Source organism: Lissotriton vulgaris, chromosome 4_1 (assembly GCF_964263255.1).
Source record: "Lissotriton vulgaris chromosome 4_1, aLisVul1.2, whole genome shotgun sequence".
NCBI classification, from domain to species: Eukaryota; Metazoa; Chordata; class Amphibia; order Caudata; family Salamandridae; genus Lissotriton; species Lissotriton vulgaris.
The window spans coordinates 480,220,165-480,240,195 of record NC_141691.1 but is presented as its reverse complement, the minus strand read 5'-3'; the positions used below and the strand labels follow the sequence as shown (position 1 = coordinate 480,240,195).

Here is a 20,031-nt window from a genome sequence, read left to right as displayed (position 1 = left end):
AGTAGGAGGAGAAAGTAGGCCAGTGTCAGGGGAAGTGTACAGACCACCGGCATCACCCAGGTCCATTCTCCAGTCCGGTTCCTCAAGCTGGTCAGTTAAAGGGTCCAGCGGTCCCTCCCAGTCCGCTTCCTCACCATCTGGCAGCAAAGGACGACCAGGAATGAACACAGGGACGAAAGTCCCTTCCGGAGTCGGTCTGGCTCCGAGTCTACTTCAGGGTAATGAAGTCGCTGCCGACTGGGGGCAAGGTCAACGCAGGGAGCGTCGTCGTCAGGATCGATGTCAGGGAGATTCAGTGAGATTGATCGGCATCGATCCGGAGCCAGGCCTGGATCCATTGGGGACCCGCCGGGGGCGGAGATGCCGGCGTCGAAGTCCCAGGAACCCCGACCGAATCTTTGGGGCACGAAGGCAGCGACGGGCTGCCCAAAAATGAGATACAAGGCCTCGTAGAACTTCTGAATTTGGGCAGGAGATGTTTCGGCTCCCAGAAAGGGAGGGAGGTGTGGAGCCGTCCCACTAGTAGGCTCGGGGAACTGAGCCTTCAAGCAACAATGTTCCGGATCCTGCGTCGTAGTCTGGGAACGCCTGTGCTTCTTCAACTTCTTGAGTTTCCCTAGCGTACCCGAAGACCTCCCAGACTACTTCGAGGAAAAGGAATGTGGGCTCTGATTGTTCAAGCCCTTCCCCCTCAAACGAGAGCGACACTGAGCCAAGCGCTGGGCCTCCAGCTGCTTTCAGGTCCGCTCCCTCAAAGCCTTTCGGGTTCATTGCCTGGCAATACGAGCATGACTTTGGGTCGTGGTCGCGATCCAGACACAAAAGGCACACTAGGTGCGGATCTGTCAGGGAAATCATCAGGTGGCAGGAACCGCAGGGCTTGAAGCCAGTCCTTCGCTGGGACATTCTTAACACACCAGGAGTCTACAACAACATTTTTAAAGAAGTTAGCTAAAAAGTGGCTGGGGTAGCTCTCTGTGCTAGGCTGGCATGGAAAAAGAAAACTGAGCATGATGGGTGGCGCCTATGTACGTTCCGCATCATCCCAGCGCCCACGACACCTGACACGGAGCAGACTGATGCCACCCAACGATGCACAGGGGGGTACTGCTGAAGAAAAAATCTCCGGATCCGACTGACGCCTAGGGGCAAATTCTAAGGTAAGGAATCTACAATTAACAGTATATCAGATTAAATAATTAACATTTCTGAAAATACTTTGGTTCGTAAATATTACAAAGGCTAAAGACCGGGAGAAATAATATAATTCAAGTACAACAATACAGCAGTGGCAGTTTTCACAAACTTGTTATTTATTTGCAAATCAAACAAGCCTGACAAAGCAGTAAACATTCTGGTGCAAATGAAGCAAATGTGCTTACCTGCTGCAGAAAGAGGAGGGCATGGCCCATTAATGCAGGGTGATGTACAATGTTAAAGCTGTTCCTGCATTTGAGAACTCCAGTTCGTTCTAGGACATCAGCAGGTAGGAAAATACCCTGTGGGTGAGTATCCTGTTGGAAAGCATTCGACGTCCAAAGGCACCCAACCATAGCAGAGACATACTGGTTATACTCTTGGAAGGTTTGACTGCTGATGTTTAAACACATCTTGTCCTATGGAGACAATTAAGTTAATTAGAATTTCTGGAACACGTCTTCTGATTAAATGCCACATTCTTTACTGAGCACAGGAATAATTAGATAAATGTTACCTAATGAAGAACTGGTTTTCCTTGGTACTTCATCCCCGTCTAATTTTACATTGACATTACATGAATGTTCAACACCAATTTCTGTGACGAATAGTTGACTACTCAGATTAGTGACCCTCACACTCATTGTATAGTGCCTTCTGCCCCAGACTCGTGGACACTTGTTTCCCAGAGGAGACCGATTTGGTTACACAGCAAAAATTCAAAGGCCCGTTCAGGGACATATCTAGGACTCGTGTTCTAACATTTTTATTTATTTTATTATTTTTTGCGTTTTCTATAGCGCGAACAAGACCCAGAGTAGGGTACCAGAGCGCTTTACAAAAGAAAGTAGAGTAAGTATTAAAACATTTTGTAAAACAGTACAGAGAGTAGCAAAACATTTTTAACAAGGTTCGCTAGGTAGCAGAAGCGGTAATGCAGAGGATTTGTTTGTAGCATTAGGAACAAGCTCTAGTAAGAGTAAGTCTTGGAGTCAAAGGTGTCATTAAGTGAAGTGTAGAAACAAGTTTGAAGTAGTAGACTGGGTCAGTGCCATAAAAGTCAGCGAAATAGTTGGTGAGATGGTAAGGGCCCAAACGGTGGGCATGTGCGGGATTAAGGTAGGAATTTGCTCAGCAGGAATGATCTTGCTTCCCTTTTGAATAGAGGTGTAGAAGAAAACAAGTTACTTACCTGTAACTTTAGTTCTCCAGTATAGGAAGCTTTCATAGATTCACACGCCTGAATCATTCCCTGTCGTCGAGACGGGAGTCTCTGGTATATAAAAAAGCAGTGCTTAGTAGTATAGCAAACTGAAAAGAGGCCTAGGCCCATTTCCCTTTTGCAACCCATAGCCTTTGTTATGTAAAAAAGGCCCAAACTTTTCCCTGAACCAATCAGAGCTCCTCACCCTCTAGAACCCTCCTGAGAGAACCTTCTGCCCCTCAGATTTTCCGCGCACTTGTGCATATGACACACTTTTTGTGCTAAATCCGAGGTGAGCCTCTCAGGGGAGGAGGGTGGGTGCATGTGAATCTATAAAAGCTTCCAATACTGGAGAACTAAAGTTACAGGTAAGTAACTTGTTTTCTTACTCCAGTATTGGAACTTTCATAGATTCACATGCCTGATTCAGAATAGCAAGCAGTGAGATTACAAAGAACATTTCTGTGATACATTTCATAATCATGCAATAGAACTTGAAAAACCAAGCATAACATAAAACGTGACTTTGTAACAACAAGAGAAATTACGGCTGGAGGGATGGAAAAAAGGCTCACCGTTACTGGATGATATTCCGCAGTACCGCCTCTCCCACCGCCGCATCCGACTCTGCGGCTGCTTCCAAGCAGTAGTGCCTCGGGAAGGTGTGCGTAGATGCCTAGATCACTGCTCTGCAGATATCCTGGATTGGCACTCCTCCAAACAGTGCAGTGGATGTGGCCACTGCCCTCGTGGAATGGGCATGAACTTGTGCATTCAGAGGCTGTCCAGCAGTTTGATGACAGTAGATAATCGCACTGGAAATTCATCTGGCAATTCCCCTCTTTCACAACGGGAAACCTTACCTGGGTGCGCTGAAAGCGACGAATAACTGAGAAGATTTGCGAAAAGCCTTAGTTTCTTTCAAGTAAAACTTCATACATCTTTGAACGTCCAGTGAGTGCAACACTCTTTCCGCTGCTGTTGACGTGTGAGGAAAAAACATTTCAACACCAACGGTTCATTCAGATGAAAATCAGTTGGTACCTTAGGAATGAACTTCGGGTTTGTTCTGAGAATCATCCTATCCTCTTGAAACTGTAAGAAAGGCTCCTGAATCGTGAGCGCTTGTAGTTCACCTACTCTTCTCGCTGAAGTCAATGCAATGAGAAGAGCGACTTTCCAGGACAAGAACTTAAGATCCGACCTTTGTATCGGTTCAAACAGTGGTTTCATCAATTGAGAGAGAACTATATTCAGATTCCATAGTGGTGGTGGAGGCTTTACTGGGGGAAAGACTCTGAATATCCCCTTCATAAATTGATTGATGATCCTTGATGACCATAAGGACGGGCCTGACTATGACCTCCTGTAGCGGGATAACGCAGCCAAATGCACCGCAATGGAAGCATGTGCTAATCCTGACTTCGCTAATAGCAGAACGTAAGGTATAATTTGATGAGGTGCAGCAGTAAGAGGGTGAACGTTATGTCTTACACCACAGACAAAACCTCTTCCATTTCATCCTGTAGGTTTTGTTGGTACTCTTCGCCCTGGCTTTGGAAAGAATCTCCCTACATTCGTGTGAGATGTTCAGATGACTAAACTCAGTGTTCAGGAGAAAGGCTGCTAATAGCAAGGATCTCTGGTCCGCATGGAGCACCTGACCCTTGGTCATTGTCAGAAGCGATGGAATTGGATGCAACCGAATTGGACGGTCCTCCGACAGCAGCAGCAGTTCCGTGAACCAGTGTTGTCTGGGCCACCACGGGGCTACTAGGATCAGCCTGCACGGTTCTTTCTTGATCTTCACCAGCACGCGGGGAAGAAGAGGAATTGGAGGAAAACCGTAGGCAAAGATGCCAGACCATGCCATGGAAAACGCATTCCCCCCAAGATCCCTTCTGGGGAAGCCAGCTTGCGAAGTACTGGCATTTCCTGTTTTCCCTTGTAGCGAAGAGGTCCACTATCGGTGTTCCCATCTTCGAAAGATGCTGTCCAGGATCCCCTGGTCCAGCTCCCATTCGTGGCAGGACGATTTGAGCCTGCTGAGAGTATCCGCCTTGATGTTTTGATCCCCCGGGAAGTGTTCTGCTGCCAATGATATTCCGAGCTGAAGAGCCCATTCCCATATCTCCTGGGCTTCCTGAGACAGGGAGAGAGATCTTGTTCCCCCTTGTTTGTTTACATAGTGCATCGCCATGTGTTGACCGTTCTTACCAACACCGGCGAACCTCTTATCCTTGGTAGAAAAGCTTGCAATGCCAAGCGGATCGCTCTGAGCGCCAGCAGATTCATGTGTAATTGCTGCTCGTGCATCTTCCAACGACTGCTGACTTGAAGGTCCTGAAGGAAAGCTCTCCATCCTTCTAGAGACGCATCAGTCATCACCACTAGAGGAGCCGCTCTTTCCAGAAACGTCAGACCTTGAGACACATTTCCTTTTTGTGTCCACCACTCTGCTGCCTGTACCATCACTGGTGTCACCCAAATTGTGTCGTCGAAGGATCCCTCCACTTGACGCCATTGGAGATCGATCTGCTCCTGCCATGGGCGCATCCTTAACCTGCAGCAAGGCACCAGGGGAATACAAGATGACATCATGCCCAGCAAGGATTTGTACCTGCGGACTGAAAGTTTCTTTTTACAAAGTCTTGGAAGAGGGACACAATCCTTAGTTGCCTTTCTTCGGAGGGAAACGCCTTGTTGCAGTCAGTGTCTAATATTGCCCCCAGAAATGTGATCACTTTTGTTGGGTGGAGGTTTGACTTTCCCTCGTGGAGAGTCAATCCCAGTTTGGCGAACAAGTCAATGCAGGCCTGTGTTGACGCTCTGGCCTGTACTTTTGATGGTGCTTTGACTAACCAGTCGCCAAGTTAAGGAAATATTTGATGTTTTTGCTTCCTCAAAACAGCCGCTACTGGAGCCAGGCATTTTGTGAAAACTCTCGGCGCTGACTTCAAGCCGAATGGCAGTACCCTTAATTGGTAATGTCTTCCGGCTACTAAGAACCGAAGGTACTGTGTGTGCAGGCTGGATCGGCACGTGGAAATAAGAGTCTTGTAGGTCTAATGTAGTCATATGATCTCCTGGGTTCAATAACGGAAGGATGTCCTGCAGAGACACCAACCTGAAAGATTGCTTCTTGAGATAGGTGTTTAAGGATCTGAGATCCAGAATGGGGCGCCATTGGAGATTGTTTTTCTTGATAAGAAAAAACCTGGAGTAAAACCCCTTGTTTTCCAGGGCTTTCGGTACCGGTTCTATTGCTCCCTTTGGGAGCATTGTCCGAATCTCCTGCCGGAGTTGATGCAGATGGTTGGCTCTCTGGTGCATCGGTGGTGTACAAGGGGCCATTTGAAGAAATTCTAGGGTGTGACAGAATTGAGCAATTTTGAGGACCCACTGGTCCGTTGTTATTTTCCGCCAATTTTGAAGATAGTGAGCAATCTTTCCACCCAGGGGAGCATCTGACATAGCCGGAAGATGGAGGTTGTCATTGCCGACGGGTGTTGTCCTTCCCTCGGCCACCCCGTCCTCTTGGAGTTGATTTTGTATATCCTCCTGATTGACGCTGATTGTACTGTTGACGGTAAGGCTGCGATGAGGCCGAGTAAGAAGAATATCTCCCTTGTTGGTATCCTCCTGTATACGAAGACTGTCCTCTACCCCTGGAGCCACGAAAAGGGGTTTTCTTGTACCCAGAGCCTTTGTCGTATCAGTATCCTTCTTGATACTCTGCAGAGTGTCATCAATATGCTTCCCAAATAGATCTTCTCCATTGAAAGGGAGGTCTAAAATTTTGTTTTGCACCTCCGGCCTAAACGCCGTTGCTCGCAGCCATCCTTGTCTGCGCAGGACCGCTGCTCCTCCCAAGGATCTAAAAGCTGTGGTCGCTATATCTATAGCGCAGTCTATGACTTCAGCCGAAGTCCTCTCCCCTTCCAGGAGAATCTTCTTCGTCTCCTGCTTCTCTGGTTCCGGCACCTGGTTAATGTATGGAGACAGGTCACACCACATTTGCCTGTCGTACCTTCCCAAGATAGCGAGGGCATTAGCTGCTTTCACCAGCAGAGCAGACATTAAGGAAAACCGTTTCCCTGCATTATCCAACCTTCTGCCCTCTCTTTCCGGAGGTGTTGTTATCGGAGCAGATGGGTTCCTGGATTTCTGTTGTGCCGCCTGAGTAATCACAGAATCTGGTTTCGGATGACCCAAAAGGCAAGCCGGAGCATCAATAGGTGCCTTATACTTTTTATCCAGTCTGGCCAGAGCCGGCGTCACCGTAGCTGGCGTCAACATGACCTTTAATCCTTCCTCCCAAATGTGAGACACTATAGGCAGGGATCGCACTGATTTCTGATTCGAGTCCTTGAAGTCATAGAAAAAGCTTACCGCTTTCTCCTCCGTCATGGACAGTGCACCTCTTAGTGGCTCTTTCCATTAAATTATGAAAACCGCCGATGTCCGCCGGTGTTGAATCTACTGCCCTCGGATTAGGATTTGGAGGTGAGGAGTTGAGATAGTCATTCCATTCTGCATTTGGTTCCGCAATCTCCCCATCCTCATGATCGTCATCTGAGGTATCGTGATGCGACGTCTGTGGTGGAGACCTAGCAGTAGGTTCCGGCAAAATCTCTCTCCTATGTACCGGTGTCCCTGGTACCGACCGTGGACGCGGAGTAACCTCTGGGACTTGCTGAGTGGCTGGAGTCGCTGGGTATCTCCTCCTATAATCCTCCAACATGCCCTGGAGGTCCCTCAACAAAGAGGATGGCACACTTGTCATCTCCTCACGTTGCTGTTGGCTATATCGGTGCTGTTCTTGGGGATGTTCCTGAAAACCCCCATATTCTTCCTCAGAATCCACCTCCTGGTACTTGACCTGCAATTGAGAAGGGCTACTCACAAACCCATATTCTTAATCTTCCTCCTCCGAATCTTCCTCTTCCAGCAGGTGAGATTGCATCAATGGAGAGACCTTGCTCGGAGATGTAACTTATGGAGTTATAGGCTTCTTCCAAGGCACCAATCTTTTCTCTGGTGTTTTTTCCCTCGTCGACGAGATTCCCATTGCCGTAGTCGACCAAGTCATCGTCGTCGACGCCACAGTCGACGTAGTCACCGTCGACGCTGTCCTCATAGACTCTCCCGTCGACGTCGCTCCTGTCGACGTAGTCGTCCTCGTCGACGTTGCCGCAGTCAATGCGCTCGTCGACGCTCTCGTCGACTGTGAAATTGTCGACGCTGTTTTCTCACCAGCTTTCTTCGTCGATGACACCTTTTTCGTCCACGTTCCCATCGACTGTTGAAACACTACCTTCCTCCTCAGAAGGCGCAGAAGAAGTCCGTTTGATGGTAATCTTGATTGTCTGAGGCGATTTTGTTGGATCTGATGCGGATTTCACTTGTTTCACCTCAGAAGCAGAACCCTTCTTCCCCTTAGCTTTAACTGAAAGGGGATTTTGAGGGACTGCGCCCTGAAGACCCTAGGGTGGTCTTTTTTGGGGCCTTCTCAGGTCTTTCTCCTGAGGAATGTGTCTGAGGAGATCTACTTCTCTTCTGAGATCTCTTAGACGCCACAGACTCCTCCTCACTCTCACTTGAGAGGATTTCTTTCCTGGCTTTAACCTTCCGGAGCCAGATCAGCAGCCATCCCTCACGATCCCTCAAGGTCTTATTCGAAAAGGTACAACATACCTTACAATCTGCTGCCTTATGGTCTGGATGGAGGCAGTAGATGCAATCTTTGTGAGGGTCATCTGTATAAAGCCTCTTCTTAGAACAGGTGGAACAAGCTCTAAATAATCCCTTTTTCTCCTTTTAGAAACATGAAATTAGATGATGAGAAACCTCAAATCTTAGTCAAAATACTGTTGAAGTAAAGAGTTTGAGCAGAGCTCAAAGGAGACTCCCTAGCACAACGTGCGGTAGAAAAATCTGAGGGACAGAAGGTTCTCTCAGGAGGGTTCTAGAGGGTGAGGAGCTCCGGTTGGTTCAGGGAAAAGGTTGGGCCTTTTTTACATAACAAAGGCTATAGGTTGCAAAAGGGAAATGGGCCTAGGCCTCTTTTCAGTTTGCTATACTACTAAGCTCTGATATACCAGAGACTCCCGTCTCGACGACGGGGAATGATTCAGGCATGTGAATCTATGAAAGTTCCAATACTGGAGTAAGAGACTTTTCTGATGCACGGAGGTAGCGAATTCCATATTCTTGGAGCCGCTCCGGAGAATAATCTGTCAGAAGTTTTTTAGTTCTTAAAGCGAGAGGGTTTTAGGTACTGGGGGTGTTGTGGTGTAGCACTTTTAGGAGTGAAGCAGCCCATCTTGAGGTGGATTCTAGCTTTATATGATAGCCTGTTGAGCGCCTTCAGGTGTGGTGATATATGGTCAAATTTCCTAGATCCTGTTAGGAGTCTTGCTGCTGCGTTGAGACAGGCTTTCAAAGGAGCTGTTGAGATTTTGGGAACACCCGAGTGGGTGGTACAAGCGTACTTCAACCTTGAGATTACTAAAGATGAGTATTGAACCCAATTTAAAGTCGAACTGTGTTTTTCATTAAAGCCATTTTGTGAGTTTCCTGATGTGCCACTTATTGATTACCATCTTTCATTGGTCAGCAGTCAACAATTCACAATATGCAGGCCTGGGGCTGGCTATTCAAGCATTTATCCAGTGGAGTAGTGCAGCGAACATGCTGCAGGAGTTACGAAGGCATGCCAAAGGAACACCCAACTGAACCAGTCCACGACTGGTGCCCACAGTCATGCAGTTCACACATGCAGTCAAGGAGCTTCCTGTCATGCTCTTAAGGTTGGCTCCTCGACAGACATGACCAACACCTCCTTCTAAAAAGTGCAACATGGTTTGAATCCTGTAGTGTTCAGTGTTGATATCCCTTCTACATTGCAAAGAGGATCCTAATTGTGGAGCAGGGGTACCACCTATATGCAGCCCCATGTCTATATCTGGGGTGGCATGGAGCCAGAACTGGGGCCACAGGTGCCCTCCACCAGTACCTAGGAGCTATTGCAAGTATTTTTCGGAATTCAGTCCGACACCTGGAAGGATTTAAAAGGGGACACATCTGCCAGTAGGGGCATTAATTAGAAAAATACTTTAGTAGTTATGTATCTAAAAGTAGAAACTTACTTTAAGTGTATCAAATATATCATTTCCATTATAATTCTGAAGTGTTTCATAAACGTAAGAGTTTATTATACAGTTGACATTTGCTTAAGGAATCCTAAGAGTTTGTAATAAGCATATGATTTCTCCATTGCAGCCATTCAGGAGCGGATTCAACTTCCCGGTCTACTATGATTGAGGATTTTTAAATAAAATTAGATGTACATGTAGTTTTCTAGATGAACCAGTGCATTCTAATGGAGAGAAAATAGTGTTGGTTCTCACTCCTATAATACAGATTCTATTCAGGTGTCTCACTTTTCTTAGCTTTTCTTCATGGCACTTCCACCAGCAGTTAGGTATACTGTTGCTGGTTTGGCACCACTGCTAAGAAGGATCTGCCGCACATATTATTGAGAAGAGGTGGCACGAGGCCTTAATAGCTTTTGGAAAAAACTGGGAATGGACCTTGTAATGCAAGTCCACTCAATGTACACAATGGTTTCTCATACCATACTCCTCTTCTCTCCATACAGGTACATAAAAAGGGATGTTTGGGTGGAACATGAAAAAATGTGGGATCTGCGCTTCTAAAGGTTAACCTTTAAACTATTTATTGTGCTTATTCTTTAAACATTAATGCCAAGAATTGCTCTGTGCAAAAAGTCACTGTTTTGGAGATACCTTGAGACACAAGTGAAAATGGTGGTTAAGTCATGTAAAGATTACATTTGAACCCGGCACGGTTAGGTTTCATATAGGAATCCCCAATATAGGCTCAGGTAGCAACCTAACCTTTCACCTATATTTGCCCCTGCATTACACTACATAACGTTTCTTGGGACTGACCTTTCACCTAGTTATGGTACTGCTTACAGGACGTGGGGTTTTCCCTGAAAGCTAGCCTCATTCATTATGCATGAGGATTCTTGGAAACTCAGCAAGACTGACTAACAGTAGACTAACCAGTTTGGCTCACTGGTTAGAGGAGGCATACCCTGAAGCAGAGGTCAGACCCGGGACCAGGGTTCAATTCCCGACGCAGCAGGGTCTTGAGCCCAATTGACCCCGGACTCGATAATTCTCGCTTTGGTGCCCACTCTAAGCACGGGTTCACACTATGCAGCTCTGGGCATTAAGCTTGCTTAATCTCCACAACGGCCCCCCCCGCGGCGGGATGCCTGGCTTTCACCTTGGGGATGCCCAGTACGGGTTATCTCACAGGGAAAAGCCAGGACGGGTTCCCAATGCAAGCGCCGAGATGCCCTAGGGTAAATCGAGCGCTATATAAGAACACACATACATACATACATACATCTCCTGCATAATAACTCTGTATGAGGGTAATTCCTTCCGTCATCCTAAGTCTAACATGAAACAGCAAGGTAGATGCCCTGAGGGTACCACTTTGGGTATACAAACACCATATCTTTGGTGAAGCAGGGAGAGGAGAAATAGGACTTCCATGCTGAAACACTGACGCAAGACACTGAGGTTCCTGCACGCAGACACTCGAGATCGCAGTGGTCTGCCATCCCTTCCGTGGTGTCCGTCTCGAGACCAAGACGGGGTCCCACAGTCTCTCACTACAGGTAATGGAGCCGACTTTATCCTTGAGGGATTCCTGGCTCTACACCTACATACATGCTAGGTACACTTAGGTACATCTAGTTAGGGTTGCATCGTAGGAGTACGCTTTATTATTGTCAAGTATTTTTATACCTGCCTCGATTAACTGTTTTAGCACTATGGTAGAAATCTACCATCCTTCTACTCTGTAGGTTCTTTTAATCATTTATATCTGTTTTTGTCTAAAGGCAATGCCTACTGCTTCCCAGACTATGGAAATATGTTTGACTGTTAGCAGAACAGCATTCTTCTAGCCCATTTTCCCCTAAACTTAAAGTATTTTAATGGATGTGATATTGAAGCCTGGGACACTGCTGACATGAGGTGCCTGGTGAAAATGATCACATAATTAAGCCCTTGGTACAGTGGCAGAAGAAAATGGTTTATTTTATTTATTTATGACACTCAGAGCGCGCTGATACCAAACGGTGTCCTGACGCTGTAGTGATAGCTCCCCTAGCCATGAAACCTGTTATTAATTGGTAAACAGCCACGTTTTTAGCTTTTCCCGGAAGGCCAACAGATCTGTGACCTGTCTCAATGCAATTGGTAAAGCATTCCAAGCAGTGGCTGCCCCCAGAACAAAACTTCTGCCCCCCAGCGTGCTTTCCTGCTATGTGGGGTCCTGATCAGCCCTTGACTGGCTTACCTAAGCTGTCTGTTGGGTCTGTACCACTGGAAGTGCTGTTGTAGGAACGAAGGACCACGTCCATGAATCCAATGACATTTCCATGCAATCTACAAAATCTCAGTGATACAAATGATCAACAAGGTTCTGGTTGATGTGGAGCGCACAGTAGAGGCACCATCATGCTGCCTTCAAACTTTCGTCCTGTCATTGGCAGGCCAAAAGAGGGCATCAGTTTATGCATCAAGGATTTTCCTTGCCCAGGTGTGTTGCGGAGGGTGACAGGTGCTTTGAAATTCCTTGTAAGATGCTAATTTAATATAAACCTCAATCTGCTTTTCTAATCCTGAAGGGTTTACTTAACAGCAGTCAGTAGATGAATTTGGTCTAGCAATTGTTTGTAAATAAATATAAACATCTCCAGGACTTTCTCCTAAGGACAGCCTAGCACAAGTGTTGTGTAAACTCTGAAGATGGTTAAGGGAAGTAAAGTGTAAGTTTATAGCAATACTGGACAGCCTTAAGAATAGGACACAGGCTACACAGTAGTGAATCAAATGTACACCTCTAGTCCCACTATGTAATTGTTACAAGGGATTTCAGCTGAATGATTGATACAAATGGAAACCAAAACAGGTCCAGTGCTGGAGAGAAATACTCAACCACATGAAATTACTTTGCTTTGAAAAAAGAGGCCTAAAACATCTAAGTCAAAACACAGGTTTATTTTCAAACTCATCTAGCAGATCTAGAAGCAAAGCATTGGCATAGCCAATAGGTCTCGCCTTTGGGACCTTATAAGTGTTTAGTTATCCATCACAATTTCCTTGGTGCAACAACAACTGTTGCATGGCTAAACACTTATAAGGTCCCAAAGGTGAGACCTATTGGCTATGCCAATGCTTGTTATGCTATGGCATTATTCTGCTGGAAGTAGTAAAATTAATAAAAAGTGAGTATTACTTGTTGAATGCCAACGTATCCATTGTTTCCGAACTTACATCTGTTATGAAACGATAAACGAATGCAGGGGGTGAGCAGTGTCACCATTTGTACATCTTTAATGTACCCATGTTCTATGCCATGGGAAATGCCTAGATCGTGAAGAGGCTGTGCAATGTGTTTGGGAACAAAGGTGCAGAAGTAGGTGGCCTTAGAAATATGGGTCTTGAGATGCTGTGAGAACAGAAGCAGACACTCTACTGTTTTGATCTTGCTGGGTAGCATTCTAGATCTGTCCTTTTACAACTAACAGACACGCAGTAATAAGGGCTAAAAGAAGGAAGAGTTCTCAATGTTAACAATTATATATGCTACAAGAGTGGCAAAATCTTTTTAGGTTTTTGATGGACACCAGTCAACCTGAGTAGATTTCAGGAATCATAGAAGAAATGCTAGCGACCGTCTGTAAGGTGCGGAAACAACGGAAGTTGGATAAAGAGCTGGGTGTGCCAAAAACTATGATCTGGTGACTTAGGCAAGTTGAGGTCCTTGACAATTTTGAATAAATGGGAATGGTGTCTGCTGTTGGTGTAGTGCAAGAGTTGGCCACCCATGAGCAGCATCTCTCCATGCACTGCCTACCTGCCCCATCGATGGTGGTTTTAAATATTGCTCTGTAATTAACCAACCTCTTGTGACACCTTGTGTATGTTTTTACGTTTTTCAGGTTACTGCAGAGTGTATTGTATATAGCATTGTTTTCCTCATAGACTTGCTTCTTTTTCCAACACAAACAATTATTGACCGTCATCAGTGCATTAATGCATGGCGCCCTTTTGTCAGGGTGCAACAATTCTTCCTTTCCTTAATCTCTCTCCAATTATTCCCTAGCTGAAAGGTGTGTGACGCTTCCAGGTCCTTGCTGTATGTAGAAAATGTGGGCATTTTCTGCAGAAGACACTGCATTTGAAGAAATCTGTCCTTTGAAGAAGTTTTGCATGGTAGATTTCCTTAAGAGACTGGAAGGTTTGAGGTTCCTGTTGAATTTAGGAAATGCCCTCTTTGGAGTAGTTTTAATTTGGTCTCTGTGAGAACATTTTTGGTTGAAAGACTGCTTCATTGGTCCTTATCAGAGGTATGGAAAACGTATCTGCACTTTGCATGTGTTGGTGTTTCAAATTACTATCTCTATGGTTATTGAAGTTAGAGCAATAGTCCTGAACTTACACATAAAGTTGTGATGCTCAGCATGTTACGCGAGACCTTTAAATGCCCGCAGTTCCTGTCTTATGCCAAGCATGCACCATTCTCCTTGCTGTAGTTTTCGCACTCCTTAGAGTGAACGCACTTCACATCTCATTACAAAGGAAAATCTAAAAAGCTGTGTCGGAGGAGGGGAGCTAACTGCTCATGAGGCCACTCTCATATATGTGTACTCTATCACTGAGGTATGCTTCGTTTCTATCGCATATAGCTCTCATGATAATGCTGAGACTCACAAGCAGCCGAGATAAGTCTGCTTGAGCTCTCAGGCTGTTCTGTCAAGAGAGAGTCCAACTTCCTCAATGGTTAGTTTTTCGCAGGAGTGTTCTAAAACACAGATCAGCTGTTATGCGCTTGAAAGTTTCATGGAACTTTTCCCTGTGGCATGAAAACTGCAATGGCGGAGCAAAAAGTCAGTAAAAAATACACTTGCTGTATTAAAAACCGGATTCGAGCCACACTGGTTGACCGCATTGTGCAGGGGGGCTGTGATGTACATTAGAAGTGATAACCAAGAAAGGTTGTTTACAAAGACCCAGGCTCCACTCTCCATTTACGGAACTATAATCAGAAGTAATGAAACTTCGCAATGGCTGCATTAATGGACGACAAGATGGCAGTTTCCTCTTGAACATAAAGAGACGAGCCGTGCCTCTATTAACAAAGCTCCCTCCCATACACACACTTGTTAGGTTTTCTTCTTTCTAAAAAGCTACTACAAAACTCGCAACATCATGCTTCCGAGCTTGCTACACTTCGAAGCGGCCGGTTCCCCGTCTGCTCCTCCGGGGGATATCGGCAGAGCTAGGGGCCCGGAAGGAAGGGTGAACAGATTGCAGTCTTCGGAGTTTCCAATGGAAACAGTTTTCGGGCTCAAGTAAACTTTGCGGTAGCTAAATGTATCAGTGTGTCAGAGCCCAACAAGCAAGGCCTCCTGCTGATGGGGAACTTTTTTCGGACACTGCTCAGGCAAAGATACTGAAACTAAAAGCCAATCACTGGGCCAAGCACGTCATCCATGCTTTACACACAATCCCTAAATAATCCGTTGTGGCAGAAACAGGACCGAAGCGCATGGCTATTCATGCGCCATTGTATCTGTGCGGCGCGCGCTCCCCTCATCACCTTCCCGATTAGACTCTCATTCATGGGCGAGAAACAGAACCCCATTAAGTGCACAGTAGCAACTACCTTCCACTTTGACCTACTACATAACTTCATTTATACTACCAACAGAGTTGGATTAGGATTATAAATCGGTCCCATGTATGCTAAAACAAGAAAGAGCTGCAAGAAAAGAAAACAAGCACATGCGCTCAGCGGGAGGTAGCCTGAGCTGGATTTCCTTGCGGGAGCAAGCAGCAAGGCACGATAATTGGCAACATATGGCGCCGCTGCTCGCTCCCGCCAGGGAATTACCAAACGTGCAGGTGTTGCCATTCAAAGCAATGAAACTGTGTGCACGTTTTTGCCTGCAAAGCTGTGCAGATTGCTAAAGGTCTTTTTCCGATGCAGCGCATTTGCGCTGCATAGGCAAGGCCTAAAGCACATGAAAAGGAGAGCACTGATCCAACCGCAGGCGGTCTTATTTAACCATCACTTTCCTTTTACTTTTAACAGTACAAAATCACGCTGACATAGGTATCACAGTAAAATATACTTCACTATAAATGTCACGAGCATCAGCTCTAGAATAAACTGCACCTTTTTATTCAATTCGTTTTCTTTTGCTGCCACCAAGTTAGCCCGATACCTAAAAAAATGTAAAAAGAATTTGTCATTATTTTGAAATTCTGGTGAGCTGTCATTTAAGTTCTCTCTGGAACGGTTTAAGATTGTAAAGGGTTTCTAGTAGTACATATTCGGTTAACTTTTCGATTTATACAAGTCAATATTTGTACGCAAACATACATCTAGCTAAGAAGAACAAGTTGCTTACCTTCAGTCAAGCTTTTTCTGATGGATATTCTATCAGAGTGCAGATTTACCACCTTTAGAAAGTCCCCAGGCACCATACTGGATCTGAAAACTTTTACACAACATTTCTCCAGTGCGCTGGTAGGTGGCGTCATTTGGCTCAGAAAAGAGCAGGGTTATAAGCGCCACCGGTGCACACTGACTTCGGTTTCTTTTTTGGCTCTGTCTGTGCCCTGGGACGCCGACTCTAAAAAACAACCAGAGTACCAGTGTGCAGACCTTTTTACATGGAAAAAGAGACCATTACACAGAACGGGATGGCGACACAATGAGTAATCTGCAGTTTGCAAGAGTATCCAACAGAAAGTGTGTTACCAAAGGTGCGTAACTTGTTCTTCTGGTGGATACATCCAACTGCTGACTTCTCAACTTTAGAATAGATACCAAAGCAGTACCTTCCAAGGTGGAGGGTCTGAAAAACCAGTTTAGACCAAAAAGTTCTGCAGGAAAGAACAGCCAAAACCTACCAGACAGACAGACAGTGGTGGTTCACAAATGTGTGCATGAATACCCATGTTGCAGCAGGAAAAAGTTGGAGTACAGACACTCCACGTGCCAACACTGTGGTAGCAGCATCGACAGAATTTGTCCTCAGTCCTTTTGGAAGATGCTTATTGGCCAATGTATAGCAGATCTTGATACACAGAACTATCCACATTGATTAACAAGTTAATTTAGCTTTGGTAATGCTCTTTATGGTGGATACTACACCTAATCAGATTCCTCACCTTCAGAATAATCCCCTGGTCAGTGCTCGACAAATCTGAAAAATTGTACTAGTCCTGCAGGTCTAGTATCCCCTCGACCCAACTGCAACCTACTTGACCTCTGTCTCTGAAAACGGAGCAAAAGTGACAAGTTAACAAGATTTAAAGGCATTTTTATTGCTCAGTCCCTATGTGAGCAATAAAAATGCCTTTAAATCTTGCTTTCTTGTCACTTTGCTCCGTTTTCAAAGACAGAGGACAAAAGTTAGTTTGTCTTCCTACTCACCAGAAAGGGCGAGTAGGACCTAAAAATAGCTCGTCCTCATCCATTCTCCCTCGCAAATGCGAGCGGGCGAGTGGATTTGTCAAGCCCTGCAGGTGCTATACTGGATTGGGAAGCTTTTCGCAGTAACGCTTCAGTTCAGCAGTAGCTCGCATAATGCTGTTCCACGCTGGCTTTGTTCCACCCCGGACTCGACTGAGCGGAGCAGATCGATACCACACCTGCAAGCTGACGGCAGCTTCTTTCTTCATGCTGTTTGGCCCACAGACATGGAACTCAAAACTTAATCAGTTACCAGTGGATAGATGTGAGAAAGTGCCATTTTTAGGTCTTGGGCCTAGCGTACACTGCGCAAGCAGTGTCGCGCAGCTCGAGTCCTTTTCTCAGGGTTTAGAAAATGGACCTGGAAATTCCACGCAGCTCGTGCGTGTTATTTCCTAGGTCCATTTTCATTGGCCTTAGTGGGCGTGTATTTTTAAAACAGAACACGCAATAGGCCATGCGCGGTCACGCAGCTCCTCCCATGGCCTATTGGTGTCTGTTACGCGCACCAAAGGCAATATATCTTCAATTATTGCGGCCAGACACGGCCGCGATAATTGAAGACATATGCTGGCAGTGGCGTGCGCGCACCACTCGCTGGCTTTTTTTTTGTTGTTTTGGATCCATTTCACGGCCCAGACACGGGCAGACAGAAGCACTGGTACAGGCCATCAATCCCGGCAGTGCGAGGCTGGTTTCTAAGTGCCCTCGATGATATGCGGAGCGCCAGAAGTAAAATTTGCCTGTTTAAAACACCCGTGGGCCTAAGATTTCTGTATTTTTTTTTATTGTCAATGGGTAAAATGAGAAGCCTAGCTACATGATAACCAGTGTATGTAACTGTCCCAGACAGCCTACAAGCATTTGAGACAAAAACAGAAAATTTTATTTTAGAGAGCCTTGCATCGCTGGTTGTACAATTAGTAAATCACCCCGTTCTTTCTAGAGCTGTGCAGGACTGGGCCTCGCACACGGCCCGGGGCCTGAGTGACAGGCAGAAGGTGCCCTTCCATTCCGGCATCGGGGGTTGCCTGGGAGACAGACGGGACTCTTTGTTTACATCCAGCGGCAGCAGCCGTTCTGAGCTCTGCGAGCTCGGTCCAAGTCCCTGAAGGAAGGGAATACAGTCGCTGCCATCCGGCCACCGAGGTGAGTGAGGCCAGGGATGTAGAGGAACGTGAATAACCTCCGACCCAGTTAGTTAAGTGGTTTGTTCGTTCCCTTCTAGAGCGGGATTGATTGTTTTAGATTGTGAGGTCAGTTCTCCGTGGACAGCGTTCCTCCTGGGAGGTTCTACACTACGGTCTAGTGCTCTCCACAGCTCAGCATGTTAAAGTTGCCACCTATCATACTCCCCCCCCCCCCCCCCGCCCCCCAAACCCCCGCCTTCCCGACCCTTCGAGAGCTGGTCATCGTGCTCCCAGGAGGTATCATTTCCTTTCAATGGCTTGTGCTTTAGGTTTTTAAGTCGGTAAGAGAGCAGTGTGGGTTAAAGCAGCTGTGGTACAGGTCTGTGCTGACCTTAAAGTCCCCACATTCAATTCAAGTGTGGTGGATTCTGCTTTTCGTCATTTTGGGGTTAATGAAATGAGTGCGTGAGACTTTGGTACCAGTAACAATTGCCCTTGACACAAAGTGCTCCGAACTGACTTGTACTGCAGATATTGTTATTTCCAAATGGATAAAGAACAAAATTACTTGTGATAAAATCTTTTTTTTTTAATATCTTGTTTTAAATGGACAGCATTAGATGCATTGCAAACAGAAAAATCCCAATAGATTTTCAGCCCATACTTAAAATGCTAACTAGTAAACTACAAGTCCCATAATGCAGCGTAGCTGTTGGCTAAATCTGCAACCCATGACGCGAGGACACTTGGCAGCTATGGTCACCCGAGGTAGCACAACAAGCAAGAAATCATCTGAGGTCAGTACGAAAGTCAGTTTCAGAGGTGTGGTTAGAGTTTCTGGGGGTGTAGTCGAGACACAAGGCGGCGAGAGGACTCGCCGGAGGAAAGAGAACAAATCGGTGGCAGAGCCAGAATTATTTGAAGCACAAATAAATGCACATGTAGTCACGAAGTCAGCGACAGAGCCAAAGTTACAGGTGCACAGAAGGTAAATAATTTCCTAGGGGAAACCGGGTCAGTGGCAGAGTCGGGGTTAGAATGGAAACAGGCAGAGGTAGAACCTGCCTGAAGTCACACAAGGAATCAATGTGCGAGAGAAATAGCTCCGCTCGCTGCAGCCTTTGTCTGCTGCTGTGGGCCGCTCCGGTGCTCAGTCTCTGGTTTTTCTAGGTGCGCCCTATCTTTTCCACCTCCGCCGAGGCCTACCCTTATTACCGGTAACTCCCAAATGCCCTTCTAGCCCCGGCCTGGAAGTGACTCGAGTGGCAAGCGAAGGCCCACAAGGTTTTCCAGAGATACCGGCCCCTTTATTCCCCTAAGAAACCGGAGTGATTCTTTGAGATAAGGCGCTTTTGAATCTGAACCTCGTTAAGGTTCTGCTAGATTGTTTCTTGCTCTGCTCCTGAGCCCCCCCCCAAGCCTGTTGGGGGTTTCCGTGTGTAATTGATTTGTGGAGGGCTCTGTTTAAAATCCCCCTAGTTAAACGTTTTTGAGAGGAAAACTCCGTCTGAACCTGAATGACCTGTTTCCCCAGTTTGGTGTCCCGAGGTACTGAATATCACCCCTCGTAGAGATTGACTGTAGGGGGTTGTTAGCTTGTTTGCCCTGTCATCAGATTGACTGTTGGGAATAGTTTAGAGGCGGGCGTGGAACACACTACAAAACCGCCACTTTGTTTTAGTTTACACTGCTATTCAAAATGTACCCAGTCAATACATACATGAACACTTTGAACGTAACACGAACTTAACCCACTAGAAGTAACTTAACGGTTCCTACTGTCCTCCCTTGAGCACCAATATACAATTTCGAAGGGTCTAAGGAAAAAATTATCATTGAGGATTTTATCGGGAAAAGAGGAAGGGTCGGCGCAAGACTTCACACCTCGCACAGTCTGAAGGC

At 46.1% G+C, this 20,031-nt stretch overlaps 1 protein-coding gene across 2 annotated transcripts in view; it reads right to left on the bottom strand.

The window, feature by feature from the left end:
• Positions 1-20,031, bottom strand: part of CENPI (centromere protein I) — a 508,210-nt gene that overhangs the window by 34,252 nt on the left and 453,927 nt on the right. For both annotated transcript variants that reach the window (XM_086964635.1, XM_086964636.1), the window contains exons 18-19: positions 15,695-15,743; positions 1,383-1,616 (exon numbers count right to left, since the gene is read on the bottom strand). In XM_086964635.1, the coding sequence (XP_086820761.1) occupies positions 1,383-1,616; positions 15,695-15,743 (283 nt within the window). The remainder of the gene's footprint in view (positions 1-1,382; positions 1,617-15,694; positions 15,744-20,031) is intronic.